General features: G+C 42.3%; 1 protein-coding gene across 1 annotated transcript in view; it reads right to left on the bottom strand.

The window, feature by feature from the left end:
• Positions 1 to 17,759: 17,759 nt before the first annotated feature.
• The window catches only part of LOC119367440 (skin secretory protein xP2-like), a 3,608-nt gene continuing 1,129 nt past the window's right edge, over positions 17,760 to 20,238 (bottom strand). Inside the window, exons 3-7 of the mRNA XM_037632954.1 lie at positions 19,377 to 19,445; positions 19,103 to 19,261; positions 18,940 to 19,029; positions 18,542 to 18,842; positions 17,760 to 17,968 (exon numbers count right to left, since the gene is read on the bottom strand). Of these exons, the coding sequence (XP_037488851.1) occupies positions 17,965 to 17,968; positions 18,542 to 18,842; positions 18,940 to 19,029; positions 19,103 to 19,261; positions 19,377 to 19,445 (623 nt within the window). The 3' untranslated portion in view covers positions 17,760 to 17,964. The remainder of the gene's footprint in view (positions 17,969 to 18,541; positions 18,843 to 18,939; positions 19,030 to 19,102; positions 19,262 to 19,376; positions 19,446 to 20,238) is intronic.

Genomic DNA, 20,238 nt, shown 5'->3' on the forward strand with positions numbered 1-20,238 from the left:
TCTTGAGCTAGCGTTGGTTTTCCCCGAAGAGGAGACGGTGATGCAGTAAGTGTAACGTAAGTATTTCCCTCAGTTTTTGAGAACCAAGGTATCAATCCAGTAGGAGGCTCCTCAAAAGTCCCACATACCTACACAAACAAACTGAGAACTCGCAACCAACTCAATAAAGGGGTTGTCAATCCCTTCACGGCCACTTGGAAAGTGAGATCTGATAAAGATAGTATGATAAGATAAACATATTTTTGGTATTTTATAATATAGATGCAAGAAAGTAAAGATGCAAATAAAAGTAGATTGAAAGCAAATATGATAAGAGATAGACCCGAGGGCCATAGGTTTCACTAGAGGCTTCTCTCGAGAGCATAACTATTACGGTGGGTGAACAAATTACTGTCAAGCAATTGATAGAAAAGCGAATAATTATGACATTATCTAGGCATGATCATGTATATAGGCATCACATCCAAAACAAGTAGACCGACTCCTGCCTGCATCTACTACTATTACTCCACACATCAACCGCTATCCAGCATGCATCTGGAGTATTAAGTTCATAAGAACGGAGTAACGCATTAAGCAAGATGATATGATGTAGAGGGATAAACTCATGCAATATGATATAAACCCCATCTTGTTATCCTCGATGGCAACAATACAATACGTGTCTTGCAACCCTTTCTGTCACTGGGGAAGAACACCGCAAGATTGAACCCAAAGCTAAGAACTTCTCCCATGGCAAGAAAGATCAATCTAGTAGGCCAAACCAAACCGATAATTCTAAGAGATTTGCAAAGATAACTCAATCATACATAAAAGAACTCAGAGAAGATTTAATTAATAATCATAGATAAATCTGATCATAGACTCACAATTCATCGGATCTTGACAAACACACCGCAAAAAGAGATTACATCGAATAGATCTCCACAAGAGAGGGGGAGAACATTGTATTGAGATCCAAAAAGAGAGAAGAAGCCATCTATCTAATAACTATGGACCCGTAGGTCTGTGGTAAACTACTCACAACTCATAGGAGGGGCAAGGATGTTGATGTAGGGGCCCTCCATGGTTGATTCCCCCTCCGGCAGAGTGTCGTCGAAGGCTCCAAGATGGGATCTCGCAGATACAGAAGGTTACGGTGGTGGAAATTGTGTTTCGTGGTGCCCCTGGATGTTTTCGGGGTCCGTAGGTATATATAGGAAGAAGAAGTACGTCGGTGGACGCCCGAGGGGCCCACAAGACAGGGGGGCGCCCTACAGGGGGGGCGCCCTCCTATCTCGTGGGGCCCTTGGAGCTTTCTTGACTTGCACTCCAGGCTCTCCTGATCAGATTTGTTCCGAAAATAACACTCCCGAAGGTTTCATTCCGTTTGGACTCCATTTGATATTCCTTTTCTTCGAAATACTGAAATAGGCAAAAAAACAGCAATATGGGCTGGGCCTCCGGTTAGTAGGTTAGTCCCAAAAATGATATAAATATGTAGAATAAAGCCCATAAGCATCCAAAACAGGTAATATAATAGCATGGAACAATCAAGAATTATAGATACGTTGGAGACGTATCACGTGCCGACGGCGATCACATCGACTTTGGAACCATTTTCCACGCGCATCGTCACCTCGTCCTTTGCCAGTGTCCTCCTTAATCCGTAGTCCGTGTTTCGAGTTGCAAATATTAGCAACAGAATCCAGGTGCTACTGTGAGCTCTGGTAAGGTACACATCAATAACATGTATATCACATATACCTTTGTTCACCTTGCCATCCTTCTTATCCGCCAAATACTTGGGGCAGTTCCGCTTCTAGTGACCAGTCTGCTTGCAGTAGAAGCACTCAGTCTCAGGCTTAGGTCCAGACTTGGGTTTCTTCTCTTGAGCAGCAACTTGTTTGCTGTTCTTCTTGAAGTTCCCCTTCTTCTTCCCTTTACCCTTTTTCTTGAAACTGGTGGTCTTGTTGACCATCAACACTTGATGCTCCTTCTTGATTTCTACCTCCGTAGCCTTTAGCATTGCGAAGAGCTCGGGAATTGTCTTGTTCATCCCTTGCATATTATAGTTCATCACGAAGCTCTTGTAGCTTGGTGGTAGTGATTGAAGAATTCTGAAATGACACTATCATCCGGAAGATTAACTCCTAGTTGAATCAAGTGATTGCAATACCCAAACATTTTGAGTATATGTTCACTAACAGAACTGTTCTCCTCCATCTTGCAGCTGTAGAACTTATTGGCGACTTCATATCTCTCAATCCGGGCATTTGCTTGAAATATTAACTTCAACTCCTGGAACATCTCATATGCTCCATGATGTTCAAAATGTCGTTGAAGTCCCGGTTCTAAGCCGTAAAGCATGAAACACTGAACTATCGAGTAGTCATCAGCTTTGCTTTGCCAGACATTCTTAATGTCGTCATTTGCATCTACAGCAGGACTGGCACCCAGCGTTGCTTCCAGGACGTAATTCTTTTGTGCAGCAATGAGGATAATCCTCAAGTTACAGACCCAGTCCGTGTAATTGCTACCATCATCTTTCAACTTTGCTTTCTCAAGGAACGCATTAAAATTTAACGGAACAACAGCACAGGCCATCTATCTACAACAAACATAGACAAGCAAAATACTATCAGGTACTAAGTTCATGATAAATTTAAATTCAATTAATCATATTACTTAAGAACTCTCAGTTAGATAGACATCCCTCTAATCATCTAAGTGATCACATGATCCAAATCAACTAAACCATAACCGATCATCACGTGAAATGGAGTTGTTTTCAATGGTGAACATCACTATGTTGATCATATCTACTATATGATTCACGCTTGACCTTTCGGTCTCCATGTTCCGAGGCCATATCTGCATATGCTAGGCTCATCAAGTTTAACCTGAGTATTTTGCGTGTGCAAAACTGGCTTGCACTCGTTGTAGATGGACGTAGAGCTTATCACACCCGATCATCACGTGGTGTCTGGGCACGACGAACTTTGGCAACGGTGCATACTCAGGGAGAACACTTTTATCTTGAAATTTAGTGAGAGATCATCTTATAATGCTACCGTCAATCAAAGCAAGATAAGATGCATAAAAGATAAACATCACATGCAATCAATATAAGTGATATGATATGGCCATCATCATCTTGTGCTTGTGATCTTCATCTCCGAAGCACCATCATGATCACCATCGTCACCGGCACGACACCTTGATCCCCATCGTAGCATCGTTGTCGTCTCGCCAACTATTGCTTCTATGACTATCGCTACCGCTTAGCGATAAAGTAAAACAATTACAGGGCGATTGTATTGCATACAATAAAGCGACAACCATATGGCTCCTGCCAGTTGCCGATAACTCGGTTACAAAACATGATCATCTCATACAATAAAATATAGCATCACGTCTTGACCATATCACATCACAACATGCCCTGCAAAAACAAGTTAGATGTCATCTACTTTGTTGTTGCAAGTTTCACGTGGCTGCTATGGGCTGAGCAAGAACCGTTCTTACCTACGCATCAAAACCACAACGATAGTTCGTCAAGTTAGTGTTGTTTTAACCTTCTCAAGGACCGGGCGTAGCCACACTTGGTTCAACTAAAGTTGGAGAAACTGACACCCGCCAGCCACCTGTGTGCAAAGCACGTCGGTAGAACCAGTCTCACGTAAGCGTACGCGTAATGTCGGTTCGGGCCGCTTCATCCAACAATACCGCCGAACCAAAGTGTGACATGCTGGTAAGCAGTATGACTTGTATCGCCCACAACTCACTTGTGTTCCACTCGTGCATATAACATCAACGCATAAAACCAGGCTCGGATGCCACTATTGGGGTACGTAGTAATTTCAAAAAATTTCCTACGAACACGCAAGATCATGGTGATGCATAGCAACGAGAGGGGAGAGTGTGTCCACGTACCCTCGTAGACCGTAAGAGAAAGCGTTAGCACAACGCGGTTGATGTAGTCGTACTTCTTCACGATCCGACCGATCAAGTACCGAATGCACGGCACCTCTGAGTTCAGCACACGTTCAACTCGATGACGTCCCTTGAACTCCGATCCAGCTGAGCTTTGAGGGAGAGTTTCGTCAGCACGACGGCATGGTGAGGATGATGATGTTTTACCGACGCAGGGCTTCGCCTAAGCACCGCTATGATATTATCGAGGTGGATTATGGTGGAGGGGGGCACCGCACACGGCTAATATATCTCAAGGATCAATTGTTGTGTCTCAAGGGGGTGTCTCCCTCCCCGTATATAAAGGAGTGGAGGAGGGGGAGGGCGCCGGCCACCCTTGGTGCGCCCCATGAGGAGTCCTACTCCCACCGGGAGTAGGACTCCCCCCTTCCTTGTTGGAGTAGGAGAGGAGAGGGAAGGAGAGAGAAGGGGAAAGGAAAGGGGGGGTGCCCCCCTCCTTGTCCAATTCGGACTTGGGCGGGGAGGGGCGCGCGGCTGCCCCTTGGTCGCCTTTCCTCTTCCACCACTTGGGCCCATGAGGCCCAATAACCTCCGGGGGGGGTTCCGGTAACCCCCCGGTACTCCGGTATATATCCGATAACCCCCGGAACCATTCCGGTGTCCGAATATAGTCGTCCAATATATCAATCTTCATGTCTCGACCATTTTGAGACTCCTCGTCATGTCCGTGATCACATCCGGGACTCCGAACTACCTTCGGTACATCAAAACACATAAACTCATAATATAACCGTCATCGAACTTTAAGCATGCGGACCCTACGGGTTCGAGAACTATGTAGACATGACAGAGACACGTCTCCGGTCAATAACCAATAGCGGAACCTGGATGCTCATATTGGCTCCTACATATTCTACAAAGATCTTTATCGGTCAAACCGCATAACAACATACGGTGTTACCTTTGTCATCGGTATGTTACTTGCCTGAGATTCGACCGTTGGTATCTCAATACCTAGTTCAATCTCATTATCGGCAAGTCTCTTTACTTGTTACATAATGCATCATCCCGTAACTAACTCATTAGCTACATTGCTTGCAAGGCTTATAGTGATGTGCATTACCGAGAGGGCCCGGAGATACCTCTCCGACAATTGGAATGACAAATCCTAATCTCAAAATACGTCAACTCAACAAGTACCTTCGGAGACACCTATAGAGCACCTTTATAATCACCCAGTTACGTTGTGATGTTTGATAGCACACAAAGTGTTCCTCTGGTAAACGGGAGTTACATAATCTCATAGTCATAGGAACATGTATAAGTCATGAAGAAAGCAATAGCAACATACTAAATGATCAAGTGCTAAGCTAACGGAGTGGGTCAAGTCAATCACATCATTCTCCTAATGATGTGATCCTGTTAATCAAATGACAACTCATGTCTATGGTTAGAAAACTTAACCATCTTTGATTCACGAGCTAGTCAAGCAGAGGCATACTAGTGACACTATGTTTGTCTATTCATTCACACATTTATTATGTTTCCGGGTACAATTCTAGTATGAATAATAAACATTTATCATGATATGAGGAAATAAATAATAACTTTATTATTGCCTCTAGGGCATATTTCCTTCAACAATTCCCCTAATATTCTCGGCAGGCTACCAATAGTAGTAGCGGGCTTAGCAAAAGCACACTACTGCTAAGGTGGTTGTAGTAGTGTGTTTCACGGGGAAAGCGCTACTGCTAATGAAAGGAAAATAAAATGAAAATATATGGAAAAGTAAAGGAAAATGAAAGAATTAGAAAAAGGGGAAGGAAAAAAAGAAAATGTGAAGGAAAACAAATGAAAAAGAAAAATAAAGGAGAATGGCGTAGCAGCAGCGTGCTTTTCGGAAAGGCGCTATAGCTAACTTAGCAGTAGTAAGCCCGCGCTATAGCTAAGTTGGCTATAGCTAATGTAGCAGTAGCACCTTTCCTAGAACGCGCTACTGCTACTTCTGACTTAACCGCGCGGTTCTTTCTTCCCACGGCCACTTTCCCCAAATCAAACTCCTCCGTTGTTGCTGCCGTCATCGCCCAGCATCGCCGTCGGCCGCCGCGCGCTCTCCCGTCTCTCTCCGCACGCCCTCGACGCCGCCCCCGACCCCGACCTCGACGCCGCCCCCGACCACAACCTCCACGCCTCCCCTGACCCCTCCGTCGCGCGCCCGAGCCCCGACCCCGAGCTCGACGCCGCCTGTCCCTCCCTCCCTGCCAGCACCCGAGGTAAGCACGCCTCCTCTTCCCTCTCCCCTACCTCTGCCTACCTAAAGTTCCTAGGGTTCATCAAATTTTAGATTGCATCAAATTAGTTAGCGTTCATCAAATTAGATGCTAATTAGGGCAGTAGTTCCTAGGTAGGTTCATCTAATAAGTTAGTAAGACCTAGGGAGTAGTGTTTAATAGAATTAGTAAGAAAATTAATAGAACTAGTTGAACTAGTTTATTTTTAGTAAGAACTAGTTGAATTAATACAACAAGTGTATTTTTAGTAAGAAAATTAATATAACTAGTTGAACTAGTTTATTTATAGTAAGTTTATTTTTAGTAAGAACTAGTTGAATTAATATAACAAGTGTATTTTTATTTTCAGTTAAAACAATTATTCCCGCATCGACGTCGATGATGCCTATCCCGCATCCTCATCGTCGACTCGGCAGAGGACACTTGCTTAATCAGATGGGTCATGTCCGGGACTGGGCTTCGCCGGGCTTGTACTGGGAGGCGCTACCTACCGGGGGAGCAGTTTGGTGAGGAGCCAGCCCATCATTGATCCGAACCTTCTTTGATGGCGGTCGCATGGGCCAGTGACGGTGCAGAGGCTTGAGGACCCCGCGGAGGTGGTACGTCACCGTGTCAGCGAGGAGGACGCGCACATCCGTCGCTACATGGTTGTGTTAGAGCGCAGGTTCTCCAATACCTGGCAGGTGCTCCAGGGATCTCACTAGAGCTATGATCATGTGATGGTTCCTTCTCTTTGGGTGTCCACCACCTGCGCTGACACTACTAGGAAAACGGCTATAGATGAAATGGACACTAATGGCGCACCACATGTGTGATCCGCCATTAGTATATAGCAATGGTGCACCACATACAGGTGCGCCATTAGTAATATATTACTAATGACACACCTGGTGTGTGGTGCGCCATTAGAAGTTTTGAAAAAAAATTGTTACTAATGGCGCACCGTGGGACAGTGCATCATTACTAGTTGACATAGTAATGGCGCACCACACCCACCTTGCGCCATTAGTAGTTTTTAAAAAAAGTAAAATAATAATAATAAATTGTTAGTAATGGCGCACCTGTAGACAGTGCGCCATTACTAGTTTTAACTAGTAATGGCGCACTATCCACTCGTGCGCCATTACTAAGTTTAAAAAAAATCAAAAAAAATTCAATTTTTTTTCAAAGCTAGTAATGGCGCACTGTGGGTGTGGTGTGCCATTACTAGTTTAACTAGTAATGGCACACCATCCCACGGTGCGCCATTACTAACTTGGCCCAACAACGAATGCACCCCCCCCCCCCGGTGGACCGCCTTTTCAGTTTAAAAAAAAAGAAAATGATGGAAATGTCAAAAAAAATAAAAGAAAATTAGTTTCCCATGTGATATGTGGTCTAGTTGTTGGGAAAATTTACAAATATCAATTTTGACTTTATTTGCAAAATATCTCTGGAAATTTGTAAAATGGGCATAACTTTTGCATACGAACTCGGATTAAAAAGTTTTTTATATGAAAAATCATCTACTCGAAAAGTTACATCCAAATTTAATCGGGGGAACCCCGTTAAACATTTCCAAAATCACCAAAAACCTAACGGAAAAAAAATTACGGGGCTTTCAAGATCTAGAGGCAAAAAAATTCAAAAAATTTCAAACTTACTTGTGGCGCACCGTGGATGTGGTGCGCCACTAGTAACAGAAAAAAAATTGGTTTTGAATTTTTTTTTGAATTTTTTTTCAAAAAATGATACGTAATACGACCGGGAAGTTTGAAATATTTTTCAAAATTTCATCATAGTCATGAACATGAACAAAGTCCTAGACATCAACAAAGTATAATAGGATTGATACGCTAGATATATCAACAAGTGCGTGTGAAGTGAGCTGTTGCTGGGGTTGGATAGAACTCTGAAGTTAAGAGTGCTTGGGCTGGAGTAGTGTGAGGATGGGTGACCTTTCGGGAAGTTTGAGCACGGAGTGCGATTTGACCTGAGATTAAGCATATTGACCCGAGATTAAGCCATAGTGACCTGACATTAAGAAAAAAACGAAAAAAAAATTGAAATAAAAATTGAAAAAAAATTGAAAAAAAATTGTTACTAATGGCGCACTTCTATGTGGTGCGCCATTAGTATACCAGATACTAATGGCGCACCGTGGGCTTGGTGCGCCATTAGTATACCAGATACTAATGGCGCACCATAGGTGCGCCATTAGAAAAAAAATCTAATGATGTGGTGCTAGTGGCGCACCTGTAGTGCGCCATTAGTAGCGAAAACAGGTGCACCACTAACAGCCCTTTTTGTAGTAGTGCGATACCCGTCGTTCGCTAGGGTTTTAGTTGTATTAGTGATGTTATATGTATAATACTATTCGGGGTGTATTAGTGATAATATTCGACGATATACAAACGCAAGAGATGATTTATTTTTGCTTATTAAATGCAATCTAATTTGAATACTTATTTATTTTATGATTTGGTTTTGCTTATTGAATGCTCAAATTGGAGAAGTACTCCTATTTTGAATGCTCAAATTGGACCCCACTATGCAAGGCGTATGCATTTGATTAGTTGATAGCTTATAGGGTTTTTGTTTTTGCAGAAATCTAGGAGCCCCTCCATCATCCCCGTCACTGACCCCCTCCGACCTCGAGGTGAGACCAGCCAAATCTCCATGTCAATATGAGTCCTATAAGATATTTTGAAATGTTTTTGCTCATAATTTCAACCATTGAAATGCAATGACCATCAAGTTTGAATGCTCATATGATGTAGATAAAACATGCACTAGTAGAAAAAAGGTCATTTGTCACGGTTGTAGAGGGTCTTTAGTCCCGGTTCTGAAACCGAGACTAAAGGGTCGGTACTAAAGGCCCCCCTTTAGTCTCGGTTCTTATACCAACCGGGACTAAAGGCCCTCATCACTGCTCAATTTAACTTCTAATCTCTAATCACCCCTCATCACTGCTCAATTTAACCTCTAATCTCTAATCACCCATCATCATTCCAAATCATCTAACTTCCCGGTCGGTCACTCATCCTCTCACTACTCTAGCCTGAGCACGCTTAACTTCCAGGTTCTATTCCCCCTCGTTTCCAAGTCTGCACTTGTTGTTTTCCTGACAATAGTAGGATGTCAATCCTATTAACCCTCAGGAGTTTAGCTTGAGCATGAAGTCACACGTTTCACTGTTTGAGTTTGAAACTATTATTCTAAAAAACAATAATTATTTAGTAACACTAATATTTCTTGAATAAGTAGTTTGACCATAGTTTGACCACAGTTTGACCAGATTTGACCAAAATTCAAAAAATAGAAATAATTATTTAGTAACACTAATATTCTTGAATAATTATGTAGTAACACTAATACGTCTTGAATAAGTAGTTTGACCATACTTTGACCAGATTTAACCAAAATCCAAAAAAACTGATATTTTAGCATATATTTTTTCCTTTTAGAATTTGGGGATTCTAAAAATTTGCAAACACGCTGTGGGCCGTCAAAATCAGATGCGAATTTTCGTGTTGAACATTTTGATATATAATACGTTTTTTTCGACATCGTATGCAAAAGTTATAGCCCTTTTACTTTTTCATGACACTTTTTTGCAAAACATGTCCAAATTTAAGTTTTTTAATTTTCCTAACTAGTAGGTGTAGTAATATAACTACATCTCGAAGGATTTTATTTTTTGAAGTTTCTATCATTTTCTATTGTTTTTTTGAAAACTGAAATGGTGATACAAGGGGGGGTAGAGTTTGAGAAATGGACCTTTAGTCCCGGTTTGAGACACGAACCGGGACAAAAGGGCATCGCACCCTTTAGTCCCGGTTCGTGTCTCAAACCGGGACTAAAGGGCCCATTTGAACCGGGAGTAATGCCTTTAGCCGCTCGAACCGGGACTAATGCTCACATTAGTCCCGGTTCGTAATGCAACCGGGACTAATGTGCAAAGCCCTGTCTTCTACTAGTGATGTATATCTTGTGTTGCTCAAATAGGATATGTGCTTGCCCAAGTGGTCGGTCATGTTTGCAGGTTACACCTTCGAGTGGCCTATCTTTTGCCGGAGTGTTGATTAATTTCCGTTCCAGCAAATTTCAGGCGCTCGATATGTCCTTTTGTAGCAAAGGTCATGCCGGATTTTCCTGGAAATTTTGGCATGACTTGTGCTAGAATATGTAGGAAATATCGAGTGGCCTGGATTTTCTAGAGAGATAATTAAACGATATTTTTGGTTGACTTTAAGTCTGTCGAGGCTCCAACATATATGAGAGGGCGAAGAATCCTGACTGTTGCATGGGGGTTGTTTATCCTTCTTCTCCTTGTGCTAGACCTTTGTTATGCACTAGGGGAAGGAGAAGTAACGACCATCACTGACGGTCGCAAATGTCAGAGAGGAATCAGTGAGGGAGAGTCTCCACCATATATGAGAGGACGAAGAATCCCGACTGTTGTCGTGGGGGTCGCTTCTCCTTCGTTCCCGTGTGCTAGACATTTTGGTGTAACGCATTCGGGGACGAAAGGAGGAGCGATCATCACCAACGGTCGAATGTATACACCACGTGAGCTGAGAGTTTTCAAGAAAAGACTCGACAGACCGATAGTCAACCCGTGATGAATAATAATGATCTAATTTAGTTTTTATAGTACATATATTTAATTGTACAAGTTTAATCTTTGAATTATGAACATAGGAGATGTCGTACTCGGACGACGAAAGTCTCCCGTGGGAGTGCGACTGGTGCAACGATGACCGAGGTCTGTGCAACAGGCCTCACCTGGACGAAGATCGGCGCTTCGGCATTAAGCTCTAGGAGACCTTTGATGTTGAAATGGTACGCAACGACGACAAGTGTTTTTTTTCGTAATTAAGCACGACTTCAACTATATCAACGTGTAATTTTCATCTTTTACAATTCGGCTAGCTTATCCCATGCCATGGAAGACGCTATGTCTTGGAGAGGATGGGTTTTGGAGATCATGAAAGTTTCGAAACAAAGAAAATTCACCTAAGGACCCATCATGGTATGGATTTTTAAGTAAATCTATACAAATCTCAGAGCGTAACCCATTTTGGTTGCACAAATTGGGAATCACTTTGCAAGATGTATGATTTTTATGAGGATATGCTTGTCACCATGGATCTTGGTGATTCTGACATCGAGCAAGACAATATGGACATTTGGGTCCTTGTTGATACGCTTCTAATTCTACCGCTATGTGAGTTTCTCAAACATAGTTATTAACTAATTTATATTGTTGATTTCAAAATAGTTGACAACTTATTTCCATTGACAGCTTATTTTCATTCTTCAAACAATGTACGGAAGATGGTAGACAGAACCTACTACACCGATGGCTCCGAATTAACTTATCAGGAGAAAAATCATCTGATTGCATTTTGTACTGAACTTGAGAATTACAATATATATTATCAAACTCCTCCACATTATGGTCAATACGTGCCACTAGTGCACGTGTTGAACCATGGTAACATCCATGGAGATGCCATGGTAAGATTTTTTTACTATTACGACATCCATGCATCTTTTACATACTTCTAAAACTGAACTACATTGCTAACTATGAAGTTATTACTACGTTTTTCAACAGAAAATCCCGAAGGATTGTGTGCCTCATCTGATGTATCAGAATGTTCGCCTTGATGTTTTGAACATACAGCCAGGTCATCCTACGAATCTCACCTTTCCATATCCAATTTCTAAAACTGGTGAACACATGGTAATCAAAAAATGGAAAAAACGTATGGACAGCTGTAAGGAGGTTCTTGGAAGCAACATTGTGCGAAAGGCAAGAATTGGAGACAGGATAATCTCCATTCTCCATAATGGAGAATCAGGGGCTATCTTGTTTTATGCTATTTTACCTAAGAGAATATAGTACGTCTTAAGAGAATGTAGTAGGTCCTATGAGGTAGAATCTTTATTATATGGTACAATGTGTTAGAGTTGATGATGAGGAGTAGTTGTGATTATGACTAGTGACCAACTTGCTATGTGATGTCTCATTGATGAAAATGATAATCATGAGGAGGTGTTATATGACAATGATGTATTATGATGATAAGTAGTTAAGGATATGATGATGATATTTATTATATCATTGGGTGAAAGATCCGCGGATTAGTTTCAAGTGGATGCCCATCCACTTGAAACTAGTCCACAGTTCTTTCACCCAGTGATGTAATAACTCATTATGATGTAAAAACAATCTCTAAATTGTTGTTGTATGAAAACTAGTATAAAGGTGTATGAATACAACATGAAATAAAAATAAAATAAAATATGGAATAATAGTAGTAGTGCGGGTTGGGAGAAGCACTACTAGTAATTACCAGTAGCGCTCTTTGGAGAAAGCACTACTACTAAGTCGATATAGCAGTAGCGTGGGTTGACCCACGCTACTGCTAACCTTTAGCTATAGCGCCGTACCAGTAGCGCTTCTGCCCGCGCTATTGATAGGTCTAAAACATGCGCTACTGCTAGGCTTTTCCCTAGTAGTGCATGCTCAAATGTGTGTGGAGTTTGCCAAAGTTTTTCCTTCGTTTTTAGTCCCGAGTATCTCCGAGCTTCCAATGAGGAGGACACAAAGAAGTTGATGGTAATAAATGAAGCGAGAGGACGGCCGAGCATGCTTGGGAGCTTGGATTGCATGCATTGAAGGTTGAAAAAACTGCCCTATGGCTGGGCACGGGAAGTACAGAGGCCATCATCGTGATTCCATTATTGTGCTTGAAGTTGTGGCTTCACATGACTTGTGGATTTGGCATTCTTGTTTCGTTTGCCAGGTTCACTCAGTGATATCAATGTAGTACAGAGATCACATCTTTTTGCTCGGCTTGCTAGTGTAGATGCTCCGTCTTGCAACTACACCATCTGTGGACATGACTATACCATGATGTATTATCTTGCTAACAATATCTATCCTTCATGGTCAACATTTGTGAAGACCACCAGTAAGCGGAAAGGCAAGAAGCAAACTTATTTCGCTCAACCACAATAAGCATGCCAAAAGGATAATGAGACAACATTTGGTGTGCCGCAAGCCATTGTTCGAGGTCCTACTCGCAAATCTCTCTCAAATATCACAGTGAAGGGGCCCAGGAGGCTCGACGATTACATTATCTTTGGTTAGCTCATTGAATTCTAACATCACTTTGCGTGAGACGATCTGTGTAACAAGAAACACACATACAATGCATTAATGATAATAGCAATAAAAACAAAAAAATAACCGTTGGAAGGTTTATATAATTTTTAACCGCTACAGGAACAAAACTCAGTTGGAAATAGATGTTGAACAGCGTGCCAGTTGCAATACTCCTGCCGCACCTTGACTTGCACAATTGACATGGTAGTGGCGTCATTTTCCCTATTAGTGAAGATATTTAATGGCTAGATAGACTACAAAACTTCGATTGTGCACAAAAGCATTCATCGATTGTACACAAAAGCATATCAATCGATAATTCAACACTAAAAGACTATACGTCATCGATTTTTTCTAAACTAAAAACTATTCTACACTCAAGATTTTCTACACTAAATACTCTATTAAAATCGGATTATATGCAAATTCAATGAGATTCTACACTACTAAAATTTCTACACAAAGCAATCCATAGATTCTACGCGACTAGATCGGATTCTACTAAGTATAAAATCTAATTCAACACTACTAAATCCGATTAGTATAAAACCCGATTCTACACAATTATAATCGAATTCAAAGGAACAAACGTTGGGTTCTACATTACTGAAAATCGAATTCAACACTACTTCAATTCTATACAAATCACCTTATTCCACGAATCACCATGGATTCCATGGCATCCGCGGACGAAGGAGGCGCGAGGGAAGGGGAAGGAGAGGCGCGAGGGGAGGGGATCGAACCTGCTGCCGTCGGTGTGGCGATGTGCGCGCGTGTAAGACCGGCGGCGACGGGCGACGTGGTCTGGAGGTGCTAGCGGCGGATGGACGAGGGAGTGGGTGAAATGAGATAGAGAAGAGAGGTGTCTAGGTTTTTTTACTTAGGGAGTGAATTGAGATGAACCAGTGCTGGCGTGAGCCTAAAACGCCATGCTATAACTAAGTAAAGTCTAAATAAAAAATACTCAATATAATAAAGGACACAAAATAATAAAAGACTCAAAATGATAAAAAAAAGTCTAAAAATAATAGAAAATCAAAATAATAAAAGAATAAAAATAATAAAAGACTCTAAAGGAAAAAAATTAAATATAATATAAATTGTTCACTATTAACCAAATGATATTATTACTTTAATAATAGTAATAACATGATTTTCTACTAATAATAATTAATAAATACTTAAAACATATGATAAAAGGAAAATTTTATTTCTGGTGTAACAGAAGTTAGCACGCTAGCACTAGACTAATTAACTATGGCGTGCATAGAAATCTAACGCCACCACTATCTTCCAACTAGTAAGTACAGCTGGGCCCACCAATTTGTGGCGCGTTGAAAAAAAGCAACACCAACACTAACGTTATAAAGCCAGCGTCCAAATATGCCAACGACACCACTATTTTAAGATAAATAGCGATGGTTCGAAATGGCGCACCACCAAGTAAAGTTGTGGCTAACGAGTTCTCTACTAGTACCCGCCACATACATAGTAAGGACAGTGCTTTAAAACATATTTTTCTAAATCCAGGATACTCTAAAACTTGAGCATGGCACTTGCAATGGTGTGTAGACAACATTGGAAAAAAATTGAACGACAAATGATGTAAATATTTTAGTTTTGCATGGTAGGCAATGATATATGTTCGAAACCCTAATACTTCGTTGAAGAGTGTTGAGTTTGTACAAGAAGTGCATCAAGTTTTTGTCGTCTCACTGTTAAATTTTTACCACACCATATGGGGGTCATATGGTGACACCATGCCAAGTTTCACCCCACTCCGAGGTCATTTCCATGTGATGTTGAGCGAAAGAGCGTTTGCCTTGTTTAGTTACCAGAAAATGAAGTAATAATGTTTTAAAAATAGCAAACCAACTCATAAAGTGGTAGAATTTGAGAATGACACTTCCAATGGTGTGTAGACAACATGGAGAAAGTTTGAATCGGAAAATGTATGGATAAAAATGGGGTGGAAACTTTCCGCTTTTCTGGAGGAAAAATGGAAACAAAGAGGAAATATAAAAACGGAAAAGGAAATTTGCAAAACAGAAGTGGAAATGGAATATGTTTTTATGCGGAAACGGATAAAAAAAAGGAATGGTGTTTTCTAGTGGAATAGGCATGAAAACAGAACTTTCTGTTTTCGTGAATATGGAATTTCCATTTTTACTATAGAGTTATGATTGCTTTCTAGCCAACAACCAAACAACACACAATAAAACAATGAGTAGAATGGATCATTTGAGGCCCAACTTCTACTATCACACATGTACTCAGCTTGACCTTATATGCAATTGTCTAGTACTACTACTAAGTTGCTAACATAATGATATTATTTTGTAGCCATGTTAACAATTCATTAAATTTGTTTGTCTTTTGTGTGTGTTTATCTATGATTCAAGGGGGTTTTAAGTTCCAGTCACCTCCCACTTATGTTTCTGTGTCCACTTTGTATTCGCTCCGTGTCCGTTTCCGGTAGTATTTGTTTTCGTATTCATTTTCGGGGTTTCTGTATTCGTTTCTGCTTCTGCAAAAATATATGAAAACAAATATGGTAGCACTTAGTTCCGTCTGTTTTCGCTCCTTTTCATCCTTATGAGAAATGATGTAAATTTTTTATTTTTGTGTGGAAGCCGGTGGTTTTTTGTTCGAAACCCTAATACTTCGCTGGAGAGTGTTTAGTTTGTACACGAAGTACATCAATTTTTGATGTAACACTCTCAAATGTTTACCCCACCATATAGGGGTCAGATGATGACACCATGCCAAGTTTCATCCCGTTCCGAGGCCATTTGCAAAGTATATTGAACCCAAGAGCGGTTTGCCCTTTTTAGTGGCCAGAAAATGAAGTAATACATCTAAAATACCAAACCAACTCAAAAAGTGACTGAATTTGAGAATGACACTTCTAGTGGTGTGTAGACAACATAGAAAAAGTTTGGACGAGAAATGATGTAAAAATTGAGTTTGTGTGGTAGGCGATGGTTTCGGTTCAAAACTCTGATACTTCGCCGAAGAGTGCTTAGTTTGTACACGAGTGCATCAAATTCTTGCTATAAACTCTCAATTTTGAACACACCATATAGGAGTCCCATGATGACACTATATGCCAAGTTTCATCCCTTTCCGGGGTTATCTGCATGTTATATTGAACCAAAGAGCGTTTTGCCCTTTTTAGTTGCTGCAAAATAAAATAATACTTTTAAAAATAGAAAACCAACTCATAAAGTGGCAAAATGTACGCATGTCACCTCCAATGTTGTGTAGACAACATAGAAGAAGGTTGAACAAGAACTAATGTAAAAAAAATGAGTTTTGTGTGGTCAGCGGTGGTTTCCGTTCGAAACCCTGATACTTCGTTGGAGAGTGTTTAGTTAGTACATGAAGTGCATCAAGTTTTTGCCGTAACACTATTAATTTTTTACCACACCCTATCGGGGTCATATGATGAACCCATGGCAAGTTTGCAACTAAAAAAGCTCATTTGCATGCTATTTTTAACCGGACATCATTTTGCCATTGAAGTCTGGTGGGCTGTGCGGTGACCGTTCCAGGTTTCCCTAAGGGTGAGCCTGCGATGTTGGGGTTAGCGTGACATGACTTTGGCGCGGCAGCGGTCTGCTTCTTTAGCCGCCACGTGGGACTCCGTGAGCACAAGATGGGCAGGGGGATCATTGTCGGGCATCTCGTCTGCTATCTTGTCATCCCATGCAAGTAAGTGAGAGATGTGTTATCGGTGTGGGGACCTTTTAGGGCATGGCCAACGCTACATGCTGGACGGCTGCCCCAGCTGCCACATCGGCACAACCAGTCCAGCTCAAGTAAAAAGTGTTGCTTGCAGAGGTGGACGGGCTTTTGCAGAGGAGCATAGTTCCTCACTGACAAAAGCGGTGGCTGGACCAAGTTCTACTCTCCATTATAGTGTGTTTTTTCTGCTGGGAGAGGTCAATGGAAGAAAAGGGAAAGAACTAGTGATGACAGACTAGGAAAAGGACCAATGACACCATTGTGCGATTATTGGTTTGGATGGTAGCTTCAAATAAAAATCCTACATGGAATGCATGGGGCAGCACCATGGTGATGCCACCATAGTACATGCCCTTATAAGTTGGCCATCCATGGGGCACGCAGAGGGAACTATCGTGGGTTTCGGGAAACATCTAGAGTGGTAGATGGCATAAGTTGATCTTAGGCGAGATCCCAAAGTATTTCTTATAACCAAATTGTTTGCGATGATAACACCAAGCCCACGCGTTTACAACTCTGAAATCATGTGCGCATTATCATACACAGTTACGACATAACACTTATGCGCGAACGGTTTGACAATCACAAATGTTTGAAGAGTTCAAACCAAATCAAAGATATAAACCATGTGCAGAATATCTCTCACAATTTAAATTCTTCAAACATGTGCAATAGTTTACGTCACACACGATTCATCTCGAATATAATCCGACGTCGCATTTCAACCAACAGGGCATTCAGAATAGACCATCACAAGATTCAGATGCCGTGATCAAATTTCCACGAAGCAAAATAAGGTGAGATAAACAAAGTAGGTAAAAGGCTTCCAAGTTTGTCCAGGGGCCATGTCCTTCACCTGCCATTGGAACAATATATATCAGAATATGTTATATTATATGCAGCTAAAATAATGAAAGACCAAAACTGTTGTTCCCGTTTCAAAAACAAAATACTACTCCCTCCGTCCCAAAATAAGTGACTCAACTTTGTCCTAAAGTTAGTACAGCCTTGAGTCACTTATTTTGAGACCGGGGGAGTATTTTTGTGTTACGTGAAAGTACTTAAGAATTTGATCTACATATAGCAGATTAAAACTTGCTTCTCTTTGCTAAAAATCCGACTCAATTCATTTTTTTTGTACGAAAGTTGGCGTGCTTGCAAACTGAATTTGTCATGCTCACGCGAATATAAATTGCCTAAAAAACATAGTTTTGCCATGCACAAAAATCCGACATCAGTTTTTTGGCGTTTCCATAACAATTTGATCTACATAGCAGAGTAAAACTTGCTTTTCTTTGCTAAAAAACAGAAACACAACATTGTATGCAACATCGATAGATCTGTAATCAGGTCTGCCATGCAAAACCGTACTGCTGCTACCTCTGGGACGTGGTAAAGGTACCGTAGAAAGTTGGAGTATTGTACATACCTCCTCAAACCTGGGTTCATCGCATAGAAATCACGGCATATCTCGCAGTAATAAATCCTCCGTTCCAGCCACTCCTGGCACGGCAGGCACAAGCAGAAGTGCGGGTTTGGACAATTGGGTGGGGGCATGCCCAAGCGAGCCTGGTTTGGCTGCCTGATTGCTGTGTGGCAGGAGGGACACGGCTGTAACGCCCCGGTACCAGGGCCGGTAGCCAGCGCTGGTAATCGTGGCCTCCCGCCAGCTCCCACAGGTGGCACTCCCACGAAAGGCAGGCCCGGGATGATCACGGGAGGAGCTGCCCCTGCCGCAAAGAAAAGACATCTCAATTTAGTCAATCGCAGAGAATGAGATCCTAGCTTACAGTACGAGGAGAAACAGAAGCTATAGTAGGTCAGTACCGGCCGGCGGCACCATGGAAGGCATCGTGTAGATCGACATAGAAGGGCCTGCCTTGGGGAGGGTTGCAACACCGGCACCGGATCCGCCAGCTGCAGGATTTGAGGCATCAGCAACTGATTTCATCTGACGCAATCAGAGAATCGAGAGTATCCCTGTACTCACCAGTCGACGGTCCTTGTGTGGCCAGCGTGTAGTCGATCTTCCGTTTCTTGGGCTCCCCTTGCGCCAGTTCGTCCATCAGGTTGCGAACAGCTGACTCGTCCACATTCTCCGGCTCGGGTTCATCCAGTTCCACGAGCCCCTTCAGCAGGTCCACCACTCCTATAAGTAAAAAGAACAACCGGATCTGTCAGACTTGCATGTCGACAAGGAGAGGAACACGTACAGAAGGCGGTGGAGGAACAAGCAAGCAGCCAAGCAGTCGCCGCGGACTCACCTTCACCCACAGCCGGCGCCTGATCGTCGCCTCCAGCCAAAGCCTCTTCTTCCTGCGGGTCCTCCACGCCTAAGGAAAGGAAACGATGGAACATGAAGGTTCTTGAACAGCACACAGATCTCGGACGTGCAGATGAACCACAAGAAAGAAAGAAGAAAACCAACATGTTGAGAAACGACGGCGCCTCAGATTGGGAAATTGATTGCTGTCACTTGTGCCAAGCACATCTGCAAACATATGCATCCTCATCGGCGTATGTACGGTCGCAAGAAACACGAGTCACCATCCCGAACGAGAAGAGCCGCGGATGAGCGCGCAGCACTCCGGACGGAAAAAGAAACTCAAGAAAAACACAGAGCAAACGATGGAGCGTACGTACAGGGTTTCGAACAGCATACAGATCTGGAACATGAGCCGCGCGGGTGTGTAGCTAGACGAACCGGTTCTTGGACCTCGTCTCCACGCCCGTACGTACGTCGTCTTGCCAGCCGGTAAAAGAAAGTTGAAACGCAAGAGCACATGAGGAGGGAAACAAGAAGAATAGGTGCGACTGAAAAAACCAGAAGATCGATCTCGCACCGAGTGCTCATCGATCAGCCACACAAAGCTGCCTCAGGCACTCGAGATACGTACGATCTGCGGCCTAATACATCCGGATCCGGCACGCATGCATGCAACGCTGCAAGGAAATTTTCCAGCCGAGCTCCATCTTGCCTTCACCGGCGCATCATCAAGAAACACAAAGGAGAACATCAAGTCCAAGAAAAACAACCCAGCGCAAGAGAAACATGCATCAGAACTGCGACGAACCAAAAAAGCTAGCAAGAAATCGAAACGAAACGAAATAGCAGAGTTGCTGCGA

This window comes from Triticum dicoccoides, chromosome 2B (genome assembly GCF_002162155.2).
Source record: "Triticum dicoccoides isolate Atlit2015 ecotype Zavitan chromosome 2B, WEW_v2.0, whole genome shotgun sequence".
Lineage (NCBI taxonomy): Eukaryota > Viridiplantae > Streptophyta > Magnoliopsida > Poales > Poaceae > Triticum > Triticum dicoccoides.